General features: G+C 45.8%; 1 protein-coding gene across 2 annotated transcripts in view; it reads left to right on the top strand.

Moving 5' to 3' along the window:
- Positions 1-12,523, top strand: part of LOC139387473 (insulin receptor-like) — a 153,239-nt gene extending 140,716 nt beyond the window's left edge. For both annotated transcript variants that reach the window (XM_071133707.1, XM_071133708.1), the window contains 3 exons: positions 5,558-5,687; positions 6,841-6,975; positions 10,017-12,523. In XM_071133707.1, the coding sequence (XP_070989808.1) occupies positions 5,558-5,687; positions 6,841-6,975; positions 10,017-10,473 (722 nt within the window). In that variant the 3' untranslated portion in view covers positions 10,474-12,523. The remainder of the gene's footprint in view (positions 1-5,557; positions 5,688-6,840; positions 6,976-10,016) is intronic.
- The last annotated feature ends 12,845 nt before the right edge of the window (positions 12,524-25,368 follow it).

The raw sequence follows: 25,368 nt of genomic DNA, 5'->3' as shown, positions 1-25,368 counted from the left end.
AACCCTAACCCCTACACGTAACCCTAGCCCCTAACCCCTACAAGTAACCCCTACACCTAACCCCTACACCTAACGCTAACCCCTAACCTTAGCCCCTACACCTAACCCTAGCTCCTAAAACTAACCCTAGCCCCTAAAACTGACCCTAGCCCCTAAAACTAACCCTAGCTCCTAGCCCATATCCATAGTCCCTAACCCTAGCCCCTAAAACTAACCCTAGCCCCTAAAACTGACCCTAGCCCATAACCCTAGTCCCTCACCCTAGCCCCTAAAACTGACCCTAGCTTCTAACCCTAAAACTGACCCTAGCCCCTAACCCTAGCCACTAAAACTGACCCTAGCCCCTAACCCTGGTCCCTAAAACTGACCCTAGCTCCTAACCCTAAAACTAACCCTAGCTCCTAACCCTAAAACTGACCCTAGCCCCTAACCCTGGTCCCTAAAACTGACCCTAGCTTCTAACCCTAAAACTAACCCTAGCCCCTAACCCTAAAACTGACCCTAGCTCCTAACCCTAAAACTGACCCTAGCTCCTAACCCTAAAACTGACCCTAGCCCCTAACCCTAAAACTGACCCTAGCGCCTAACCCTAAAACTGACCCTAACCCTGGTCCTTAAAACTAACCCTAGCCCCTAACCCTGGTCCCTAAAACTGTCCCTAGCCCCTATAACCCTAAAACTGACCCTAGCCCCTTACCCTAACTTTAACCCCCAAATCACTCTTGCCTCTAACCCTAGCACCTAACCCCTACACCTAACCCCTACACCTAACCCCTACACCTAACCCCTACACCTAACCCTAACCCCTACACCTAACTCTAACCCCTAACCCTAGCCCCTACACCTAACCCTATCTCCTAGCCCCTAACCCCAACACCTAACCATAGCCCCTAAAACTAACCCTAGCCCCTAAAACTGACCCTAGCCCCTAAAACTAACCTTAGCTCCTAGCCCATATCCATAGTCCCTAACCCTAGCCCCTAAAACTGACCCTAGCCCCTAAAACTGACCCTAGCCCATAACCCTAGTCCCTCACCCTAGCCCCTAAAACTGACCCTAGCTCCTAACCCTAAAACTGACCCTAACCCCTAAACCTAGCCACTAAAACTGACCCTAGCTCCTAACCCTAAAACTAACCCTAGCTCCTAACCCCAAAACTGACCCTAGCCCCTAACCCTGGTCCCTAAAACTGACCCTAGCTTCTAACCCTGAAACTAACCCTAGCCCCTAACCCTAAAACTGACCCTAGCTCCTAACCCTAAAACTGACCCTAGCTCCTAACCCTAAAACTGACCCTAGCTCCTAACCCTAGCCCCTAACCCTGGTCCCTAAAACTAACCCTAACACCTAACCCTAAAACTAACCCTAGCTCCTAACCCTAAAACTGACCCTAGCCCCTAACCCTAAAACTGACCCTAGCGCCTAACCCTAAAACTGACCCTAGCCCCTAACCCTGGTCCTTAAAACTAACCCTAGCCCCTAACCCTGGTCCCTAAAACTGTCCCTAGCCCCTAACTCTAAAACTGACCCTAGCCCCTATAACCCTAAAACTGACCCTAGCCCCTTACCCTAACTTTAACCCCCAAATCACTCTTGCCTCTAACCCTAGCACCTAACCCCTACACCTAACCCCTACACCTAACCCCTACACCTAACCCCTACACCTAACCCTAGCCCCTAACCCCTACACCTAACCCTAGCCCCTAACCCCTCCACCTTACCCCTACACCTTACCCAAAACTGACCCTAGCCCCTAACCCTAAAACGGACCCTAGCCCCTAACCCTAAAACTAACCCTAGCGCCTAACTCTAAAACTGACCCTAGCCCCTATAACCCTAAAACTGACCCTAGCCCCTATAACCCTAAAACTGACCCTAGCCCCTAACCCTAAAACTAACCCTAGCGCCTAACCCTAAAACTGACCCTAGTCCCTACCCCTAAAACTGACCCTAGCTCTTAACCCTAAAACTGACACTAGCCCCTAACCCGGGTCCCTAAAACTAACCCTGGTCCTTAAAACTAACCCTAGCCCCTAACCCTGGTCCCTAAAACTGTCCCTAGCCCCTAACTCTAAAACTGTCCCTAGCCCCTAACTCTAAAACTGACCCTAGCCCCTAACCCTGGTCCCTAAAACTGACCCTAGCTCCTAACCCTAAAACTGACCCTAGCTCCTAACCCTAAAACTGACCCTAGCTCCTAACCCTAAAACTAACCCTAGCTCCTAACCCTAAAACTGACCCTAGTCCCTATAACCCTAAAACTGACCCTAGCTCCTAACCCTAAAACTGACCCTAGCTCCTAACCCTAAAACTGACCCTAGCTCCTAACCCTAAAACTGACCCTAGCTCCTAACCCTAAAACTAACCCTAGCTCCTAACCCTAAAACTGACCCTAGTCCCTATAACCCTAAAACTGACCCTAGCTCCTAACCCTAAAACTGACCCTAGCTCCTAACCCTAAAACTGACCCTAGCTCCTAACCCTAAAATGGACCCTAGCTCTTAACCCTAAAACTAACCCTAGCTCCTAACCCTGGTCCCTAAAACTAACTCTGGTCCTTAAAACTAACCCTAGCCCCTAACCCTAAAACTGACCCTAGCCCCTAACCCTAAAACTAACCTAGCGCCTAACCCTAAAACTGACCCTAGTCCCTAACCCTAAAACTGACCCTAGCTATTAACCCTAAAACTGACACTAGCCCCTAATCCGGGTCCCTAAAACTAACCCTGGTCCTTAAAACTGACCCTAGACCCTAACCCTGGTCCCTAAAACTGACCCTAGCTCCTAACTCTAAAACTGACCCTAGCCCCTAACCCTGGTCCCTAAAACTGACCCTAGCTCCTAACCCTAAAACTGACCCTAGCTCCTAACCCTAAAACTGACCCTAGCTCCTAACCCTAAAACTGACCCTAGCTCCTAACCCTAAAACTAACCCTAGCTCCTAACCCTAAAACTGACCCTAGTCCCTATAACCCTAAAACTGACCCTAGCTCCTAACCCTAAAACTGACCCTAGCTCCTAACCCTAAAACGGACCCTAGCTCTTAACCCTAAAACTAACCCTAGCTCCTAACCCTGGTCCCTAAAACTAACTCTGGTCCTTAAAACTAACCCTAGCCCCTAACCCTAAAACTGACCCTAGCCCCTAACCCTAAAACCGACCCTAGCCCCTAACCCTAAAACTGACCCTAGCCCCTAACCCTAAAACTGACCCTAGCCCCTAACCCTAAAACTGACCCTAGCCCCTAACCCTGGTCCCTAAAACGAACCCTAGCTCCTAACCCTAAAACTGACCCTAGCTCCTAACCCTAAAACTGACCCTAGCTCCTAACCCTAAAACTGACCCTAGCTCCTAACCCTAATTCTAACACTAATTCTAACCTTAACCCTAAAACTGACCCTAGCTCCTAACCCTAAAACTGACCCTAGCTCCTAACCCTAAAACTGACCCTAGCTCCTAACCCTAATCCTAACACTAATTCTAACCCTAACCCCCCTAGAAATATAGCATATGACCTTGTGGGGATTAACAACATGTCCCCAGTTGGTCCAATTTTTGTTTGTTTACTATTGTTGTGGGGACTTGTGTGGTCCGGTATAGTTAAACAGATCCAGACACACATATCAAGATAGTAGGTATGGGAACTCACTCCCTCACATGTACAATGTAATACTTTTACATACATCTACATGCATGTTTAACTGCCTTCTGCAAAGTACATTTCCCAACTGGGATAATAAAGATTCTCTCCTGTAATTTCTCTCATTCTGCAACACAATGGTGCTCGTTCCACTTTGGACGTACAGTTGAAGTCGGAAGTTTACATACACTTAGGTTGGAGTCATTAAAACTCCTTTTTCAACCACTCCACAAATTTCTTGTTAACAAACTGTAGTTTTGGCAAGTCGGTTAGGACATCTACTTTGTGCATGACACAAGTCATTTTTCCAACAATTGTTTACAGATTAATTCACTATCACAATTCCAGTGGGTCAGAAGTTAAAATTACACTAAGTTGACTGACTGTGGCTTTAAACAGCTTGGAAAAGTCCAGAAAATTATGTTATGGCTTTAGAAGCTTCTGATAGGCTAATTGACATAATTTGAGTCAATTGGAGGTGTACCTGTGGATGTGTTTCAAGGCCTACCTTCAAACTCAGTGCCTCTTTGCTTGACATCATGGGAAAATCAAAAGAAATCAGCCAAGATGCCAGAAAAGTAATTGTAGACCTCCACAAGTATGGTTTATCCTTGGGAGCGATTTCCAAACGCCTGAAGGTACCACGTTCCTCTGTACAAACAATAGTACGCAAGTATAAACACCATGGGACTACGCAGCCGTCATACCACTCAGAAAGGAGACGTGTTCTGTCTCCTAGAGATGAACGTACTTTGGTGCGAAAAGTGCAAATCAATCCCAGAACAACAGCAAAGGACCTTGTGAAGATGCCGGAGGAAACAGGTACAAACGTATCTATATCCACAGTAAAACGAGTCCCATATCGACACAACCTGAAAGGCCGCTCAGCAAGGAAGAAGCCACTGCTCCAAAACCGCCATTAAAAAGCCAGACTACGGTATGCCACTGCACATGGGGACAAAGATCGTACTTTTTGGAGAAATGTCCTCTGGTCTGATGAAACAAAAATAGAACTGTTTCGCCATAATGACCATCGTTATGTTTGGAGGAAAAAGGGGGAGGCTTGCAAGCCGAAGAACACCATCCCAACCATGAAGCACGGGGATGGCAGCATCATGTTGTGGGGGTGCTTTGCTGCAGGAGGGCCTGGTGCACTTCACATAATAGATGGCATCATGAGGAAGGAAAATTATGTGGATATATTGAAGCAACATCTCAAGCCAGGAAGTTAAAGCTTGGTCACAAATGGGTCTTCCAAATGGACAATGACCCCAAGCATACTTCCAAAGTTGAGGCAAAATGGCTTAAGGACAACTAAGTCAAGGTATTGGAGTGGCCATCACAAAGCCCTGACCTCAATCCTATAGTAAATTTGTGGGCAGAACTGAAAAAGCGTGTGCGAGCAAGGAGGCCTACAAACCTGACTCAGTTACACCAGCTCTGTAAGGAGGAATGGGCCAAAATTCACCCAACTTATTGTGGGAAGCTTGTGGAAGGCTACACAAAATGTTTGACCCAATTTAAACAATTTAAAGGCAATGCTACCAAATACTAATTGAGTTTATGTAAACTCTGACCCACTGGGAATGTGATGAAAGAAATAAAAGCTGAAATAATTCTCTCTACTATTATTCTGACATTTCACATTCATTCTTAAAATAAAGTGATGATCCTAACTGACCAAAGACAGGGAATTTTTACTCGTATTAAATGTCAGGAATTGTGAAAAACTGAGTTTAAATGTATTTGGCTAAGGTGTATGTAAACTTCTGACTTCAACTGTATTTGCCTTTTCATATAGGTCATTTGTATTTTCTCTCCTTTCTCTAAATGTTTGTATGAATTGTTGACAGCCTGTTGCAAAGCAGGTTTCTGTTCTGGGATAATAATAAAATATGTTCTCTACTCAACCCTCAGACTTTGGTATGACCAGAGACATCTATGAGACGGACTACTACCGTAAGGGAGGGAAGGGTCTTCTTCCTGTCCGCTGGATGGCTCCTGAGTCTCTAAAGGATGGAGTGTTCACCGCACACTCTGACTGCTGGTGAGGATACGTGACTGTCTCTCTGTCTGTGTCTCTGTCTCTCTGTCTGTCTCTCTGTGTCTGTGTCTGTCTGGCTTTCTCTCTGTGTCTCTCTGTGTCTCTGTCTCTCTGTCTGTGTGTCTGTGTCTCTCTGTCTTTGTCTCTCTGTCTGTGTCTCTCTGTCTGTGTGTCTGTCTCTCTGTCTCTGTGTGTCTGTCTCTCTGTCTCTGTGTGTCTGTCTCTGTGTGTCTGTGTGTCTGTCTCTCTGTCTCTGTGTGTCTGTCTCTCTGTGTCTCTGTCTGTCTCTCTGTGTCGCTGTCTGTCTCTCTGTGTCGCTGTCTGTCTCTCTGTGTCGCTGTCTGTCTCTCTGTGTCGCTGTCTGTCTCTCTGTGTCGCTGTCTGTCTCTCTGTGTCGCTGTCTGTCTCTCTGTGTCGCTGTCTGTCTCTCTGTGTCGCTGTCTGTCTCTCTGTGTCGCTGTCTGTCTCTCTGTGTCGCTGTCTGTCTCTCTGTGTCGCTGTCTGTCTCTCTGTGTCGCTGTCTGTCTCTCTGTGTCGCTGTCTGTCTCTCTGTGTCGCTGTCTGTCTGTCTCTGTTTCTTTCTGTCTGTGTGTCTGTCTGTGTGTCTGTCTGTCTCTCTTTCTGTCTCTCTTTCTGCCTCTCTTTCTGTCTCTCTTTCTGTCTCTCTTTCTGTCTCTCTGTTGCTGTCTCTCTGTTGCTGTCTCTCTGTTGCTGTCTCTCTGTTGCTGTCTCTCTGTTGCTGTCTCTCTGTTGCTGTCTCTCTGTTGCTGTCTCTGTCGCTGTCTCTCTGTCGCTGTCTCTCTGTCGCTGTCTGTCTCTGTCGCTGTCTGTCTCTGTCGCTGTCTGTCTCTGTCGCTGTCTGTCTCTGTCGCTGTCTGTCTCTGTCGCTGTCTGTCTCTCTGCCTCTGTCTGTCTCTCTGCCTCTGTCTGTCTCTCTGCCTCTGTCTCTCTGCCTCTGTCTCTCTGCCTCTGTCTCTCTGCCTGCCTCTGTCTGTATCTCTGTTGCTGTCTGTCTCTCTGTCTCTGTGTGTGTCTGTCTGTGAGAGTGTGAGCCTGCTAACTGGTTCCTCAAGGTTTTTCCCAACCTATCCACCTATGTAGTTTTTCCTTGCCACTTGTGTGTGTGTGTGTGTGTGTGTGTGTGTGTCCGTCCCAGGTCATTTGGGGTGGTGTTGTGGGAGATCAGTACCCTAGCAGAGCAGCCGTACCAGGGCCTGTCTAACGAGCAGGTCCTGAAGTTCGTCATGGATGGAGGATATCTGGACCGACCAGACAACTGTGCTGACCGGCTGTAAGTCTCACCTCTAGATCAATGTATCGTCCAGCTCAATGATATCACACTGTAGATATCTATGGTGTAGTCGTGGTCATTGTGGGATGGGAAGACCATTTATAGATGACAACATTAGAACAATCACTCTTCTTTGGTGATCATGATATTGGTGATCATTATATTGGTGATCATGATATTGGGGCTATTAATGATCATCATATTGGGGATATTGGTGATCATGATACTGGGGATATTAGTGATCGTGATATTGGCGATCATGATTTTGGGGATATTGGCGATCTTGATTTAGGGGATATTGGTGATCGTGATATTGGGGATATTGGTGATCATGATACTGGGGATATTGGTGATCATGATACTAGGGATATTAGGAATATTGGTGATCATGATACTGGGGATATTAGGAATATTGGTGATCATGATATTGGTGATCAAGATATTGGGGATCATGATACTGGGGATATTGGGGATCATGATACTGGGGATATTGGGGATCATGATACTGGGGATATTGGTGATCATGATACTGGGGATATTGGTGATCATGATACTGGGGTTATTGGCGATCATGATACTGGGAATATTGGTGATCATGATACTTGGGATATTGGCGATCATGATACTGGGGATATTGGCGATCATGATACTGGGGATATTGGTGATCATGATTTTGGGGATATTGGTGATCGTGATATTGGGGATATTAGTGATCATGATATTGGGAATCATGATATTGGTGATCATGATACTGGGGATATTGGTGATCGTGATACTGGGGATATTGGTGATCGTGATACTGGGGATATGGGTGATCGTGATACTGGGGAATGTTGGTGATCATGATATTGGTGATCATGATATTGGGGATATTGGTGATCATGATACTGGTGGTATTGGTGTTCATGATATTAGGAATATTGGTGATCATGATATTAGGAATATTGGTGATAATGATACTGGTGGTATTGGTGATCATGATTTTGGGGATCATTATATTGATGATCATGATACTGGGGATATTAGGAATATTAGCGATCGTGATACTGGGGATATTGGTGATCATGATACTGGTGGTATTGGTGATCGTGATATTGATGAACATGATACTGGGGATATTGGCGACCATGAGACTGGGGATATTAGGAATATTAGTGATCATGATATTGGTGATATTGGTGATCATGATACTGGGGATATTGGTGATCGTGATACTGGGGATATTGGTGAACATGATATTGGTGATCATGATATTGGGTTAATTGGTGAACATGATACTGGGGATATTGGTGATCATGATATTGGTGATCGTGATATTGGGGATATTGGTGATCATGATACTGGTGGTATTGGTGATCATGATACTGAGGATATTAGGAATCATGAAATTGGTGATCATGATACTGGGGATATTGGTGATCGTGATATTGGTGAACATGATACTGGGGATATTGGTGATCATGAGACTGGGGATATTGGTGAACATGATATTGGTGATCATGATATTGGGGATATTTGCGATCATGATACTGGGAATATTGGTGGTCATGATTTTGGGTATATTGGTGATCATGATTTAGGGATATTGGTGATCATGTTACTGGTGATCATGATACTGGGGATATTGATCATTATATTAGGGATATTGGTGATCATGATATTGGGGATCATATGATGTTGGTGATCATGATACTGGCGATATTGGTGATCATGATATTGGGGATATTGGGGATCATGATATTGGGGATCATATCATATTGGCGATCATGATACTGGCGATATTGGTGATCATGAAATTGGGGATCATGATACTGGGGATATTGGTGAACATGATACTGGGGATATTGGTGAACATGATACTGGGGACATTGGTGATCGTGATATTGGGGATATTTGCGATCATGATACTGGGGATATTGGTGGTCATGATTTTGGGTATATTGGTGATAATGTTACTGGTGATCATGATACTGGGGATATTGATCATTATATTAGGGATATTGGTGATCATGATATTGGGGATATTGGTGATCATTATATTGGGGATATTGGTGATCATGATTTAGGGATATTGGTGATAATGTTACTGGTGATCATGATACTGGGGATATTGATCATTATATTAGGGATATTGGTGATCATGATATTGGGGATATTGGTGATCATTATATTGGGGATATTGGTGATCATGATATTGGGTATATTGGTGATAATGTTGCTGGTGATCATGATACTGGGGATATTGATCATTATATTAGGGATATTGGTGATCATGATATTGGGGATCATGATATTGGGGATCATATCATATTGGCAATCATGATACTGGAGATTTTGGTGATCATGATATTGGGGATCATGATACTGGGGATATGGGTGATCGTGATATTGGGGATCATGATACTGGGGATATTGGTGATAATGTTACTGGTGATCATGATACTGGGGATATTGATCATTATATTAGTGATATTGGTGATCATGATATTGGGGATCATATCATATTGGCAATCATGATACTGGCGATATTGGTGATCATGATATTGGGGATCGTGATATTGGGGATCATATCATATTGGCAATCATGACACTGGTGATTTTGGGGATCATGATACTGGGGATATTGGTGATCGTGATATTGGGGATCATATCATATTGGCAATCATGATACTGGCGATTTTGGGGATCATGATACTGCCGATTTTGGTGATCATGATATTGGGGATCATGATACTGGGGATATTGGTGAACATGATACTGGGGATATTGGTGAACATGATACTGGGGATATTGGTGAACATGATACTGGGGATATTGGTGAACATGATACCATGATACTGGGGATATTGGTGAACATGATACTGGGGATATTGGTGATCATGATATTGGGGATATTTATATTGTCTTCTCTCCTCCTTCTTCTCTCCTCCTCCCCTCTTCCTCCTTGTCTTCTCTGCTTCTTCTCTCCACCTTCTGCTCTTCCCCCTTCTCCTCTCTTCTTCCTCCTCTTCTCTCCTCTCTTCCTCCTCTTCTCTCCTCAGACACAATCTGATGTCAATGTGCTGGCAGTACAACCCCAAGCTGCGTCCCAGCTTCCAGGAGATCATTGAGATGCTCCACAAGGACCTTCACCAGTCCTTCCAGGAGGTCTCCTTCTACTATAGCCAGGAGAACAAGCCTCCGGAGCAGGAGGACTTTGACCTGGACATGGACAACATGGAGAGCATTCCCCTAGACCCATCCTCTTACTCCCAGAGAGGGGACCACAGTTCCTCTTACTCCCAGAGAGGGGACCACAGTTCATCTTACTCCCAGAGAGGGGACCACAGTTCCTCCTACTCCCAGAGAGGGGACCACAGCTCTGAGCGGGACGAGGCGGGTTCGTCACTGGGGTTGAGACAAAACAACTACGAGGAACACATCCCGTACACACACATGAACGGGGGAAAGACTAACGGACAACAGACACTAGCCCTCCCTCGGTCTAGTCCCTCCTAACAGAACATTAAATGGAGGTAAGGGTCTAGTCCAGGGGTTTGCAACTCCAGTCCTCTGGGGCCTGATTGGTGTCATACTTTTTCTCCATCCTATCAAACACAGCTGATTAATCACATTGCGTTCTAAACTGAAGATCATGATTAGTTGATTATTGGAGTCAGGTGTGTTAGCTGGGGCAAAACTTTGACACCTATCAGGCCCACGAGGACTGGAAGTGCCCACCCTCGGTCTAGTCCCTCCTAACAGAACATTATATGGGGTACGGGTCTAGTCCCTCCTAACAGAACATTATATGGGGTAAGGGTCTAGTCCCTCCTAACAACATTATATGGGGTACGGGTCTAGTCCCTCCTAACAGAACATTATATGGGGTAAGGGTCTAGTCCCTCCTAACAGAACATTATATGGGGTAAGGGTCTAGTCCCTCCTAACAGAACATTATATGGGGTACGGGTCTAGTCCCTCCTAACAGAACATTTATATGGGGTACGGGTCTAGTCCCTCCTAACAGAACATTATATGGGGTACGGGTCTAGTCCCTCCTAACAGAACATTATATGGGGTACGGGTCTAGTCCCTCCTAACAGAACATTATATGGGGTACGGGTCTAGTCCCTCCTAACAGAACATTATATTGGGTAAGGGTCTAGTCCCTCCTAACAGAACATTATATTGGGTAAGGGTCTAGTCCCTCCTAACAGAACATTATATTGGGTAAGGGTCTAGTCCCTCCTAACAGAACATTATATGGGGTAAGGGTCTAGTCCCTCCTAACAGAACATTATATTGAGGTAAGGGTCTAGTCCCTCCTAACAGAACATTATATTGGGTAAGGGTCTAGTCCCTCCTAACAGAACATTATCCCCATGTCTTTCTCTCACACAGATTAATTGATATGAATATAGTTTTGTTGTTTTGTATAGATGATTACTTTTTTCACTTGTTCAGAGGCCTCCTGGAAGTACACATCTCAAGGACATTATTGCTCTCTGTTGTCAAGATGCCACCCTCATTACACTACAGTATGTTGCCATGTTGTCCAATGTCAACCAGGAGAGAACATACAACCAACCACACGTACACTTTTTGTATTCAAGAAAGACGAACCTCTCTCTCTACTGCTTCTCTCTTGTCCTCAATCTTTTTTTTCTTTTTTTAATATTGCCAAGTTTCCACGAATGTGTGGCGGAGGTAGAAATCAACTGTGAAAATAATTAAACTTTGGGTCAACCTGAAGGCTGCTAACCCCAGGACTTTCCACTGTCCCTTCCCCAAGCTGAGGCTCTCTCCCTGGGCAGCTCAGCCCTCGCTGGGTCCCTAGGTCTCCCTGGGCCATGGAGGTCCCCCATGGTGTCGCTCAGTGTAAAAGTGCCCTTTTATCTCTGTCTGTAACCTGCATCTTATGTCATGGAGCTGTGTGTCTGTCTGTGACCTGCATCGAATGTCATGGAGCTGTGTGTCTGTCTGTGACCTGCATCGGATGTCATGGAGCTGTGTCTCTGTCTGTGACCTGCATCGAATGTCATGGAGCTGTGTGTCTGTCTGTGACCTGCATCGAATGTCATGGAGCTGTGTGTCTGTCTGTGACCTGCATCGAATGTCATGGAGCTGTGTGTCTGTCTGTGACCTGCATCTAATGTCATGGAGCTGTGTCTGTCTGTGACCTGCATCTAATGTCATGGAGCTGTGTCTGTCTGTGACCTGCATCGAATGTCATGGAGCTGTGTCTCTGTCTCTTTGTACTCTCAAGTTGTCAAGGAACGACAGACTTTCTGAGACTTGAGAACTAGCTAACTTTTGGATTGATGAATGTGTCAAATCCATTTTCGAATCTTCGAACAAACTTTATCGATCCACTGGAGAAGCTTGTTGTCATCTCTCCTCACACTCTGCAGTATTACAAACATCACATAAAGAATTAACATATTTATTTGGTTATATTTTTTTATTTATTTAGGTTTCATTTTCTCATTTTGAGTTTTCACATTTACAGCTGAAGGATATTTAAAAATCTGAGGGGGGGGGGGGGGACATTTTTACAAAAAAAAAAGAGAGTTCCTCAGATGACCAATAGATGCTTCTTTTGGTATATTTTAGTGGGTATAGAAAATATAAATATATATATAAATATATTATTGATGGTTTTTTCTACATAGTTGTTGACATTGTGTTTCATGAGGTATTTCCGGTCTGTTTACATGTTTGTCTTTTATGTTTATTGTTTCTAATCCAGAAATCATACTAATAATCATTTGGACTTGTGATCGACCAGCAGCACTTGGTCTTTCCTCTCCGTATCAGATGCACAGTAGGAGGAGGAGGAGGAGGAGGAGGAGCTTGGCCCGTTGATATCAAACTGTCTGCTCTAGATAAATAAAGCAGTGTGGTGCAACATGACAACGCTCTGTCTCTGTCTCTCTCCTCATGCGTCTGTTATTGTTTTACTATGTAGTTTATTACGTCAGGATGTGGTATGTGTGTACAATTGATCTCAGAGTGAGGTCTTTGTGTAATCAATATACAGTACCAGTCAAAAGTTTGGACACCTACTCATTCAAGGATTTTTCTTTTAAGTTTACTATATTCTACATTGTAGAATAATAGTGAAGACCTCAAAACTATGAAATAACACCTATGGAATCATGTAGTAACCAAAAAAGTGTTAAACAAATCAAAATATATTTTATATTCAAAGTAGCCACCCTTTGCCTTGACAGCTTTGCACACTTGGCATTCTCTCAACCAGCTTCACCTGTAATGCATTTCCAACAATCTTGAAGGAGTTCCCACATATGCTGAGCACTTGTTGGCTGCTTTTCCTTCACTCTGCGGGCCAACTCATCCCAAACCATCTCAATTGGATTGAGGTTGGGTGATTGTGGAGGTCCTGATGCAAATCAAAATCAAATCAAAAAATGTATTTATATAGCCCTTCGTACATCAGCTGATATCCCAAAGTGCTGTACAGAAACCCAGCCTAAAACCCCAAACAGCAAGCAATGCAGGTGTAGAAGCACAATGCAGCACTCCATCACTCTCCTTCTTGGTCAAATAGTCCTTACACAGCCTGGAGGTGTGTTGGGTCAATGTCCTGTTGAAAAACAAATGATAGTCCCACGAAGCGCAAACCTGACAGAGATGGCCGCCTCGCTTCGTGTTCCTAGGAAACTATGCAGTTTTTTGTTTTTTTACGTGTTATTTCTTACATTAGTACCCCAGGTCATCTTAGGTTTCATTACATACAGTCGAGAAGAACTACTGAATATAAGATCAGCATCAACTCACCATCAGTACGACCAAGAATATGTTTTTCGCGACGCGGATCCTGTGTTCTGCCTTACAAACAGGACAACGGAGTGGATCCTATGCAGCGACCCAAAAAAACGACTCCGAAAGAGAGGGAAACGAGGCGGTCTACTGGTCAGACTCCGGAGACGGGCACAGCGCGCACCACTCCCTAGCATTCTTCTTGCCAATGTCCAGTCTCTTGACAACAAGGTTGATGAAATCCGAGCAAGGGTAGCATTCCAGAGGGACATCAGAGACTGTAACGTTCTTTGCTTCACGGAAACGTGGCTTACTGGAGAGACGCAATCCGAAGCGGTGCAGCCAACAGGTTTCTCCACGCATCGCGCAGACAGGAAAAAACATCTTTCTGGTAAAAAGAGGGGCGGGGGCGTATGCCTTATGACTAACGTGACATGGTGCGATGAAAGAAACATACAGGAACTCAAATCCTTCTGTTCACCTGATTTAGAATTCCTCACAATCAAATGTAGACCGCATTATCTACCAAGAGAATTCTCTTCGATTATAATCACAGCCGTATATATCCCCCCCCAAGCAGACACATCGATGGCTCTGAACGAACTTTATTTAACTCTCTGCAAACTGGAAACAATTTATCCGGAGGCTGCATTCATTGTAGCTGGGGATTTTAACAAGGCTAATCTGAAAACAAGACTCCCCAAATTTTATCAGCATATCGATTGCGCAACCAGGGGAGGAAAGACCTTGGATCATTGTTACTCTAACTTCCGCGACGCATATAAGGCCCTGCCCCGCCCCCCTTTCGGAAAGCTGACCACGACTCCATTTTGTTGATCCCTGCCTACAGACAGAAACTAAAACAAGAGGCTCCCACGCTGAGGTCTGTCCAACGCTGGTCCGACCAAGCTGACTCCACACTCCAAGACTGCTTCCATCACGTGGACTGGGAGATGTTTCGTATTGCGTCAGATAACAACATTGACGAATACGCTGATTCGGTGTGCGAGTTCATTAGAACGTGCGTTGAAGATGTCGTTCCCATAGCAACGATTAAAACATTCCCTAACCAGAAACCGTGGATTGATGGCAGCATTCGTGTGAAACTGAAAGCGCGAACCACTGCTTTTAATCAGGGCAAGGTGTCTGGTAACATGACCGAATACAAACAGTGCAGCTATTCCCTCCGCAAGGCTATCAAACAAGCTAAGCGCCAGTACAGAGACAAAGTAGAATCTCAATTCAACGGCTCAGACACAAGAGGCATGTGGCAGGGTCTACAGTCAATCACGGACTACAGGAAGAAACCCAGCCCAGTCACGGACCAGGATGTCTTGCTCCCAGGCAGACTAAATAACTTTTTTGCCCGCTTTGAGGACAATACAGTGCCACTGACACGGCCTGCAACGAAAACATGCGGTCTCTCCTTCACTGCAGCCGAGGTGAGTAAGACATTTAAACGTGTTAACCCTCGCAAGGCTGCAGGCCCAGATGGCATCCCCAGCCGCGCCCTCAGAGCATGCGCAGACCAGCTGGCCGGTGTGTTTACGGACATATTCAATCAATCCCTATACCAGTCTGCTGTTCCCACATGCTTCAAGAGGGCCACCATTGTTCCTGTTCCCAAGAAAGCTAAGGTAACTGAGCTAAATGACTACCGCCCCGTAGCACTCACATCCGTCATCATGAAGTGCTTTGAGAGACTAGTCAAGGACCATATCACCTCCACCCTACCTGACACCCTAGACCCACTCCAATTTGCTTACCGCCCAAATAGGTCCACAGACGATGCAATCTCAACCACACTGCACACTGCCCTAACCCATCTGGACAAGAGGAATACCTATGTGAGAATGCTGTTCATCGACTACAGCTCGGCATTCAACACCATAGTACCCTCCAAGCTCGTCATCAAGCTCGAGACCCTGGGTCTCGACCCCGCCCTGTGCAACTGGGTACTGGACTTCCTGACGGGCCGCCCCCAGGTGGTGAGGGTAGGCAACAACATCTCCTCCCCGCTGATCCTCAACACTGGGGCCCCACAAGGTTGCGTTCTGAGCCCTCTCCTGTACTCCCTGTTCACCCACGACTGCGTGGCCACGCACGCCTCCAACTCAATCATCAAGTTTGCGGACGACACAACAGTGGTAGGCTTGATTACCAACAACGATGAGACGGCCTACAGGGAGGAGGTGAGGGCCCTCGGAGTGTGGTGTCAGGAAAACAACCTCACACTCAACGTCAACAAAACTAAGGAGATGATTGTGGACTTCAGGAAACAGCAGAGGGAACACCCCCCTATCCACATCGATGGAACAGTAGTGGAGAGGGTAGCAAGTTTTAAGTTCCTCGGCATACACATCACAGACAAACTGAATTGGTCCACTCACACAGACAGCATCGTGAAGAAGGCGCAGCAGCGCCTCTTCAACCTCAGGAGGCTGAAGAAATTCGGCTTGTCACCAAAAGCACTCACAAACTTCTACAGATGCACAATCGAGAGCATCCTGGCGGGCTGTATCACCGCCTGGTATGGCAACTGCACCGCCCTCAACCGTAAGGCTCTCCAGAGGGTAGTGAGGTCTGCACAACGCATCACCGGGGGCAAACTACCTGCCCTCCAGGACACCTACACCACCCGATGTCACAGGAAGGCCATAAAGATCATCAAGGACATCAACCACCCGAGCCACTGCCTGTTCACCCCGCTATCATCCAGAAGGCGAGGTCAGTACAGGTGCATCAAAGCTGGGACCGAGAGACTGAAAAACAGCTTCTATCTCAAGGCCATCAGACTGTTAAACAGCCACCACTAACACTGAGTGGCTGCTGCCAACACACTGACACTGACTCAACTCCAGCCACTTTAATAATGGGAATTGATGGGAAATGATGTAAATATATCACTAGCCACTTTAAACAATGCTACCTTATATAAATGTTACTTACCCTACATTATTCATCTCATACGCATACGTATATACTGTACTCTATATCATCGACGGTATCCTTATGTAATACATGTATCACTAGCCACTTTATACTATACTATGCCACTTTGTTTACATACTCATCTCATTTGTACATACCGTACCCGATACCATCTACTGTATCTTGCCTATGCTGCTCTGTACCATCACTCATTCATATATCCTTATGTACATATTCTTTATCCCCTTACACTGTGTACAAGACAGTAGTTTTGGAATTGTTAGTTAGATTACTTGTTATTACTGCATTGTCGGAACTAGAAGCACAAGCATTTCGCTACACTCGCATTAACATCTGCTAACCATGTGTATGTGACAAATAAAATTTGATTTGATTTGATTTGATTTGATGGGATGGCATATTGCTGCAGAATGCTGTTGTAGCCATGGTGGTTAAGTGTGCCTTGAATTTTAAATAAATCACTGACAGTGTCACCAGCAAAGCCCCCCCTACACTATCACATTCACACCTCCTCCATGCTTCACGGTAGGAACCACACATACAGAGATCATCCGTTCACCTACTTGGTGTCTCACAAAGACAGCGGTTGGAACCAAAAATTGCTAATTTGGACACATCAGACCAAAGGACAGATATCCACCAGTCTAATGTCCATTGCTCGTGTTTCTTGGCCTAATCAAGTCCTTTAGTAGTGGTTTCTTTGCAGCAATTCAACCAATCTCAATTGCACTCCACACTGCCCTTTCCCACCTGGACAAAAGGACCATTTATGTGAGAATGCTGTTCATAGACTACAACTCAGCTTTCAACACCATAGTGCCCAGCATTAAGCTAAGGACCCTGGGACTAAACACCTCCCTCTGCAACTGGATCCTGGACTTCCTGATGGGCCGCCCCCAGGTGGTAAGGGTAGGCAACAACACGTCTGCCACGCGGGACACTCAACACCGGGGCCCCTCAGGGGTGTGTACTTAATCCCCTCCTGTACTCCCTGTTCACCCACAACTGCGTGGCCAAACGACTCCAACACCATCATTAAGTTTTCTGACAACACAACAGTGGTAGGCCTGATCACCGACAACGATGAGACAGCCTATAGGGAGGAGGTCAGAAACCTGGCAGTGTGGTGCCAGGACAACAACCTCTCCCTCAATGTGAGCAAGACAAAGGAGCTGATCGTGGACTACAGGAAAAGGAGGGCCAAACAGGCCCCCATAAACATCGATGGGGCTGTTGTGGAGCGGGTCGAGAGTTTCAAGTTCCTTGGTGTCCACATCCCCAACAAACAATCATGGTCCATACACACCAAGACAGATGTGAAGAGGGCACGACAACACCTTTTCCCCCTCAGGAGACTGAAAATATTTGACATGGGTCCCCAGATCCTCAAAAAGTTATACAGCTGCACCATCGAGAGCATCCTGACCAGTTGCATCACCGCCTGGTATGGCAACTGCTGTGCATCCGACCGTAAGGCGCTACAGAGGGTAGTGCGAACGGCCCAGTACATCACTGGGGCCAAGATTCCTGCCATCCAGGACCAATATAATAGGTAGTGTCAGAGGAAAGCCCAAAAACGTGTCAGAGACTCCAGTCACCCAAGTCATACTGTTTTCTCAGCTACCGCACGGCAAGCGGTACCGGAGCGCCAAGTCTAGGACCAAAAGGCTCCTTAGCAGCTTCTACCCCCAAGAAATAAGACTGCTGAACAATTAATCAAATGGCCACCAGACTATTTACATTGACCCCCCCCGCCCCCCCCCCCCCCATTTGTTTTGTATACTGCTGCTACTCGCTGTTTATCTATGTCACTTCCCCCCTACCTACACGTACAAATTACCTCGATTAACCTGTACTCCTGCACATTGACTCTGTACCGGTACCCCCTGTATATAACCTGCACACGGACTCTGTACCAGTACCCCCTGTACCTCCACATTGACTCTGTACCAGTACCCCCTGTATATAACCTCCACACTGACTCAGTACCGGTACCCCCTGTATATAACCTCCACACTGACTCTGTACCAGTACCCCCTGTATATAACCTCCACACTGACTCTGTACCAGTACCCCCTGTATATAACCTCCACACTGACTCAGTACCAGTACCCCCTGTATATAACCTCCACACTGACTCTGTACCAGTACCCCCTGTATATAACCTCCACACTGACTCAGTACCGGTACCCCCTGTATATAACCTCCACATTGACTCTGTACCAGTACCCCCTGTATGTAACCTGCACACTGACTCTGTACCGGTACCCCCTGTATATAACCTCCACATTGACTCTGTACCGGTACCCCCTGTATATAACCTCCACACTGACTCGGTACCGGTACCCCCTGTATATAACCTCCACACTGACTCTGTACCAGTACCCCCTGTATATAACCTCCACACTGACTCTGTACCGGTACCCCCTGTATATAACCTCCACACTGACTCTGTACCGGTACCCCCTGTATATAACCTCCACACTGACTCGGTACCAGTACCCCCTGTATATAACCTCCACACTGACTCTGTACCAGTACCCCCTGTATATAACCTCCACACTGAGTCAGTACCGGTACCCCCTGTATATAACCTCCACACTGACTCAGTACCGGTACCCCCTGTATATAACCTCCACACTGACTCTGTACCAGTACCCCCTGTATATAACCTCCACATTGACTCTGTACCAGTACCCCTGTATATAGCCTCCACATTGACTCTGTACCAGTACCCCTGTATATAACCTCCACATTGACTCTGTACCAGTACCCCCTGTATATAACCTCCACACTGACTCAGTACCGGTACCCCCTGTATATAACCTCCGCACTGACTCAGTACCGTAATACCCTGTATATAGCCTCCACACTGACTCAGTACCGGTACCCCCTGTATATAACCTCCACACTGACTCAGTACCGGTACCCCCTGTATATAACCTCCACACTGACTCAGTACCGTAATACCCTGTATATAGCCTCCACACTGACTCGGTACCGGTACCCCCTGTATATAACCTCCACACTGACTCAGTACCGGTACCCCCTGTATATAACCTCCACACTGACTCAGTACCGGTACCCCCTGTATATAACCTCCACACTGACTCTGTACCAGTACCCCCTGTATATAACCTCCACATTGACTCTGTACCAGTACCCCTGTATATAGCCTCCACATTGACTCTGTACCAGTACCCCTGTATATAACCTCCACATTGACTCTGTACCAGTACCCCCTGTATATAACCTCCACACTGACTCAGTACCGGTACCCCCTGTATATAACCTCCACACTGACTCAGTACCGTAATACCCTGTATATAGTCTCCACATTGACTCTGTACCAGTACCCCCTGTATATAACCTCCACACTGACTCGGTACCGGTACCCCTGTATATAACCTCCACATTGACTCTGTACCAGTACCCCCTGTATATAGCCTCATTATTGTTGTTTTATTGTGTTACTTTTTATTATTGTGTTACTTTAGTTTATTTGGTAAATATTTTCTTAACTCTTCTTGAACTGCACTGTTGGTTAAGGGCTTGTAAGTAAGCATTTCATGGTAAGGTCTACACTGTTGGTTAAGGGCTTGTAAGTAAGCATTTCATGGTAAGGTCTACACTTGTATTCAGCGCATGTGGCAAAGTTTGATTTGAAGGTCTGATTCACAGTCTCCTCTGAACAGTTGATGTTGAGATGTCTGTTACTTGAACTCTGTGAAGCATTTATTTGGGCTGCAATCTGAGGTGCAGTTAACTCTAATGAACGTATCCTCTGCAGCAGAGGTAACTCTGGGTCTTCCTTTCCTGTGGCGGTCCTCATGAGAGCCAGTTTCATCATAGCGCTTGATGGTTTTTGCGACTGCACTTGAAGAAACTTTAAAAATTCCTAAAATGTTCTGGATTGACTGACCTTCATGTCTTCAAGTAATGATGGACTGTCATTTCTCTTTACTTATTTGAGCTGTTCTTGCCATGATAATGACTTAACCCTATTTGGTAAAAGACCATCTTCTGTACACCACCCCTACCTTGTCACAGCACAACTGATTGACTCAAACGCATTAAGAAGAAAATCAATTCCACAAATTAACTTTTAACAAAGCACACCTGTTAATTGAACTACCTCCTGTAGCTGGTTGAGAGAATGCCAAGTATGCAAAGCTGTCATCAAGGCAAAGGGTGGCAGCTTTGAAGAATTTCAAATATACATGACATTTTGATTTGTTTAACACTCTTTTGGTTACTACATTAATCCATTATGTGTTATTTTGTAGTTTTGATGTCTTCACTATTATTCAACAATGTAGAAAATCGTAAAAATAAACACCCTGGAATGAGTATGTCCAAACGTTTGACTGGTATATTCACATTCATCTTAAGGCTGAAACATATCGTTATGAAGGTGCTATCCCAAGAAGATATGTATATCATACATACACTGCGTTGCTTTTGACCCCACACATTGCATCGTATAGAAAGAGTCTTGAAATAGTTTGGACATTACAGTGTAAATGGCAGGGGGAAACAAGAGGTTTCAAAATGCATACAGTACCAACAAGCCAATTCATAGCCTGCAGTGTCTGATTTTTACCACACGGGGGCAGTGCAGTCCAATGTCAGTTCAGGGTAATCTTTACACAGTTCTGGTTACTGCAAAACAAGGTCCACCATATTACACAATAGATCCACATATTTGTTTTCTACTCAATAATACTAATTCAGGTGTTGTTGCATTGGTGTCTGTTTGTGACAAGAAAAAATGGTATTGGTCAGTAGTGACAAGTGTTTTTGTGCAACACACACACACACACAGCTGACCTACAAAAAGTAAACAAAACCCAACTGTCATCTGATGGTTTATCAGCAGATCAGAGAAGCCGAGTGCTATATAAACCTCCAGACTTGGCTCAGACACCACTGCACATTACATTTCTGAACTGCTTGGTCTCATTGGAATCCTTACAAACAAATGTCAAAGCTGTCAGAACAGTTTCAAAAAGATTGCCATCTGTTTATTTTCTACTCTAGTACGAAAAGGGTTTTCTTGGAACTTCAGTAGCAGACTGCAGGACAAGTGATAAATACTGTGAGGCATAGGTGGTGTCCTCCCTACTTCTCCACATCCCTGACTTCCTGTCTGTTTCTGAGTCTACTTCCTCCACTGGTCCTTCTCTCCATGGCCCTCCATCTGTCCACTGTTCCCCCTCTCCTTCTTCCCCCTTTCCTCACCCTTCTGCCTCCCCCTCCTCTCCTCCTCACCCTTCTGCCTCCCCTTCCTCTCCTGTTCATCCTTCTGCCTCCCCCTCCTCTCCTCCTTCTTCCCCTCGTCCCCCCAGATGATGACCTCGTCCCAGCCGTCCCAGCATGCCCAGTACTGGTCGTCAGCCCACGACACGCTGCCCGTCATGCTCACGCTCTTCTTCCGACGGAACGGCATGGGGCCTCTGTCAGCATGCAGGGGTAAGTTGCTGTACCAGCGTACCGTGTCGACCCCCCTGAGGCCCCTCTGTCGTCCCCCACCTTGAGGCATAGGCGCCAGGGCTCCCTTCATGGAGCTCTGCTGATGAGCCTCTCCCTCCTGGTTCTCCCTACTTGTTCCAATGGCCTGGGACAGGGCAGGGTGGGAGGTGTATGGGGTCCACTCCTCCCTCCGCTTCAGTGGAGCCCCCCCTACACCCCTGCCTGGGGTGTTTGCTCTTTTTGCCTGTATTTCTGTCCTTCCTCCTCCAGGCAGCTTGATCACCACAGTGGACTGCTCACCCAAGGCCTCTGTGCTCTTGCAACGCAGCTCACGGCCAATCCCTGTCGCCCTGTCCACTGTCCTCCCCTCAGACCTCCCGGCCCCAGGGGCCACGGCCTCCCTCCTCAGGATGGTGACTCGAGCAGGGTCGGGACCCCAACAGGTCTCCTGCCCCCCAGCTCTGCTCCTCCTGAGGCCCACTGGCTGGTTGATGGTGTCTCCACAGCCATGCTCTGCACTGAGGCCTCTCACCAGGCCACTCATGCTCCTGGCTATGTCCATATCCCCCTGGGCTGAGTGTTTTCTCCTCTTGTCTACCCTCACCATCTTAAAGTCTCTCTGGTGCCCACCAGCCTTCTTGGCCAGTGGCTCCCTCTGCTCTACAGGTGGCCTACTATGGCACTCCATGTTTCACTGTCAGTCAGTCTGTCCAATTATCTGAATGAATGCACAGAAATTACTTTTTAAATTACAATTAAATTGGAAAGTTTGACAGTTGGAAAGCTAGGCCTAATTATTTTTTGTTTACTTCAACAGCTAATGTTATTTATGAAAATTGATAAGCAAGCTACTGTAAGCCTAGAGAAACGTTACAGGCTAGGCTATGCCAATCCAATTCTTTGCATAGGGCTAACTATTTGCACATGTATATTGAACCTAAACTTAATTAACTATGTAACTTTCAAACTCTCACAGTACCTGTGCATATGTCCTGATGTGAAGAGATGTTGTGATTGAAGAAAAAACTGCATCATTTCTCAATCATCTCGTTTCCATGGTCACAGACTGAGACGACAGACGTCAAGGATCGTTCCAGCACAGCTGTGGATAGTTCTAGAATGCCGTCATTGGTTGACAACCCAATGCGCATTGACTCCACCCCATTTTCGAACATTGCTATGGACACAGCAAAACAACGGAAGTGATAGATTCGACTTCAGCTTTTCTCCCATACTGCAGCTCGCTGATGGCAAACTTGCCAGAGTAAATCATTTGATAGTCAATTTGTAGTGTATAAAAGTCAATTAAAGAAATGTAAGTTTATAAGTGTTAATGTATATTAATTTCAGTCACGTTCGCCAACGTTAGCTAGACTTACTAGTAGGCTAGTTCTGTTGTGATAATAGCATTATTTGTGTTGTCTGGGTTTACGTCTGCCCATCCACCAAGAACTATAACGATAAACTATTGGCTACATAACTATAAAACGTTGGGCATCCACATTACAGGACAGTTTATGGTTCTACTGTCCTACACCTGTCAATCAACGGATCAACGCATCCTACTGCAATCTGCCTATTAATAAGGGGGTAAATCTAGACCATTCATGAGATCTCTAGCGCACAGATACTGGTTCAGACCATTCAGTGCTTTCAGGGTGTGTTCATTGTTATAGTGACAACTGCAAATAATACTTCAATGTACATTTAGGCCTAATAAAAAAATATGTAATGTAGTATTTAGAACTCATATTTAAATGTAGCAATTCAACAACATAAGCAATTTAGCCTGCGCATCTTTTAAATCAAATCAAATGTTATTGGTCACATACACATGGTTAGCAGATGTTAATGCGAGTGTAGCGAAATGCTTGTGCTTCTATTTCCGACAGTGTAGTAATAGTTAACAAGTAATCTAACAATTTCCCAATAACTACCTAATACACACAAATCTAAAAGGGTGAATGAGAATATGTACATATAAATATATGGATGAGCGATGGCATAGCGGCATAGGCAAGATGCGGTAGATGGTATAGAGTATAGTATTTACATGTGATATGAGTAATGTAAGATATGTAAACAATATTAAAGTGGCATTAATTAGAGTAGCATTGTATAAAGTGACTAGTGATCTATTTATTAAATGTAGGCAGCAGCCTCTCTGAGTTAGCCATGGCTGTTTAGCAGTCTGATGGCCTCGAGATAGTAGCTGTGTTTCAGTCTCTCGGCCCCAGCTTTGATGCACCTATACTGACCTCGCCTTCTGGATCATAGCGGTGTGAACAGGCAGTGGCTCGGGTGGTTATTGTCCTTGATGATCTTTTTGGCCTTCCTGTGACATCGGGTGCTGTAGGTGTCCTGGGGGGCAGGTAGTTTGCCCCTGGTGATGCGTTGTGCAGAGGCATATGTATTTGGCAGATGGTTCACCACCCTCTGGAGAGCCTTACGGTTGAGGGTGGTGCAGTTGCCGTACCAGGCTGTGATACAACCCGACAGGATGCTCTCGATTGTGCATCTGTAAAAGTTTGTCAGAGTTTTGAGTGACAAGCCAAATTTCTTCAGCCTCCTGAGGTTGAAGAGGCGCTGTTGCGCCTTCTTCACCACACTGTCTGTGTGGGTGGACCATTTCAGTTTGTGATATGTACGCCCAGGAACTTCAAACTTTCCACATGTCATTTACAGCATGCCATTGTCTTGTTGCGCAAGGGGTTTGCAAGTGATTTCCATGTCTCTAATAGTTGTCAATTCCCTTCGGTCTTCTTTTTCACTGTGCTCATCACTGTATGTCCTATTTGGTATTTATTAGGATCCCCATCAGTTACTCTTCCTGAGGTCCACATGAAACATGACAATAGTACAGAACATTATTAGTCAAAGACTGAAATACAACTATTTGCAATGCATCTGTGCAACAATGTTATCATAACCGGCCAAGGGTGATCACACCTATGGAGGTGTGTATGTCTGAGGAGTATTTCTGTCTGCAATATAAAGCCCTTTTTGTGGGGAAAAACTCATTCTGATTGACTGGGCCTGTCTCCCCAGTGGGTGGGCCTGTCTCCCCAGTGGGTGGGCCTGTCTCCCCAGTGGGTGGGCCCGGCTGCCAAGTAGGTGGGCCCGGCTGCCAAGTAGGTGGGCCTATGCCCTCACAGGCATATGTATTTGGCAGATGGTACAAAACATTTTTTTGAAAGCCATTTT

This window comes from Oncorhynchus clarkii, chromosome 28 (assembly GCF_045791955.1).
Source record: "Oncorhynchus clarkii lewisi isolate Uvic-CL-2024 chromosome 28, UVic_Ocla_1.0, whole genome shotgun sequence".
NCBI classification, from domain to species: Eukaryota; Metazoa; Chordata; class Actinopteri; order Salmoniformes; family Salmonidae; genus Oncorhynchus; species Oncorhynchus clarkii.
Note: the sequence above shows the minus strand (reverse complement) of the source record. Positions and strands in the feature narration are given on the sequence as shown.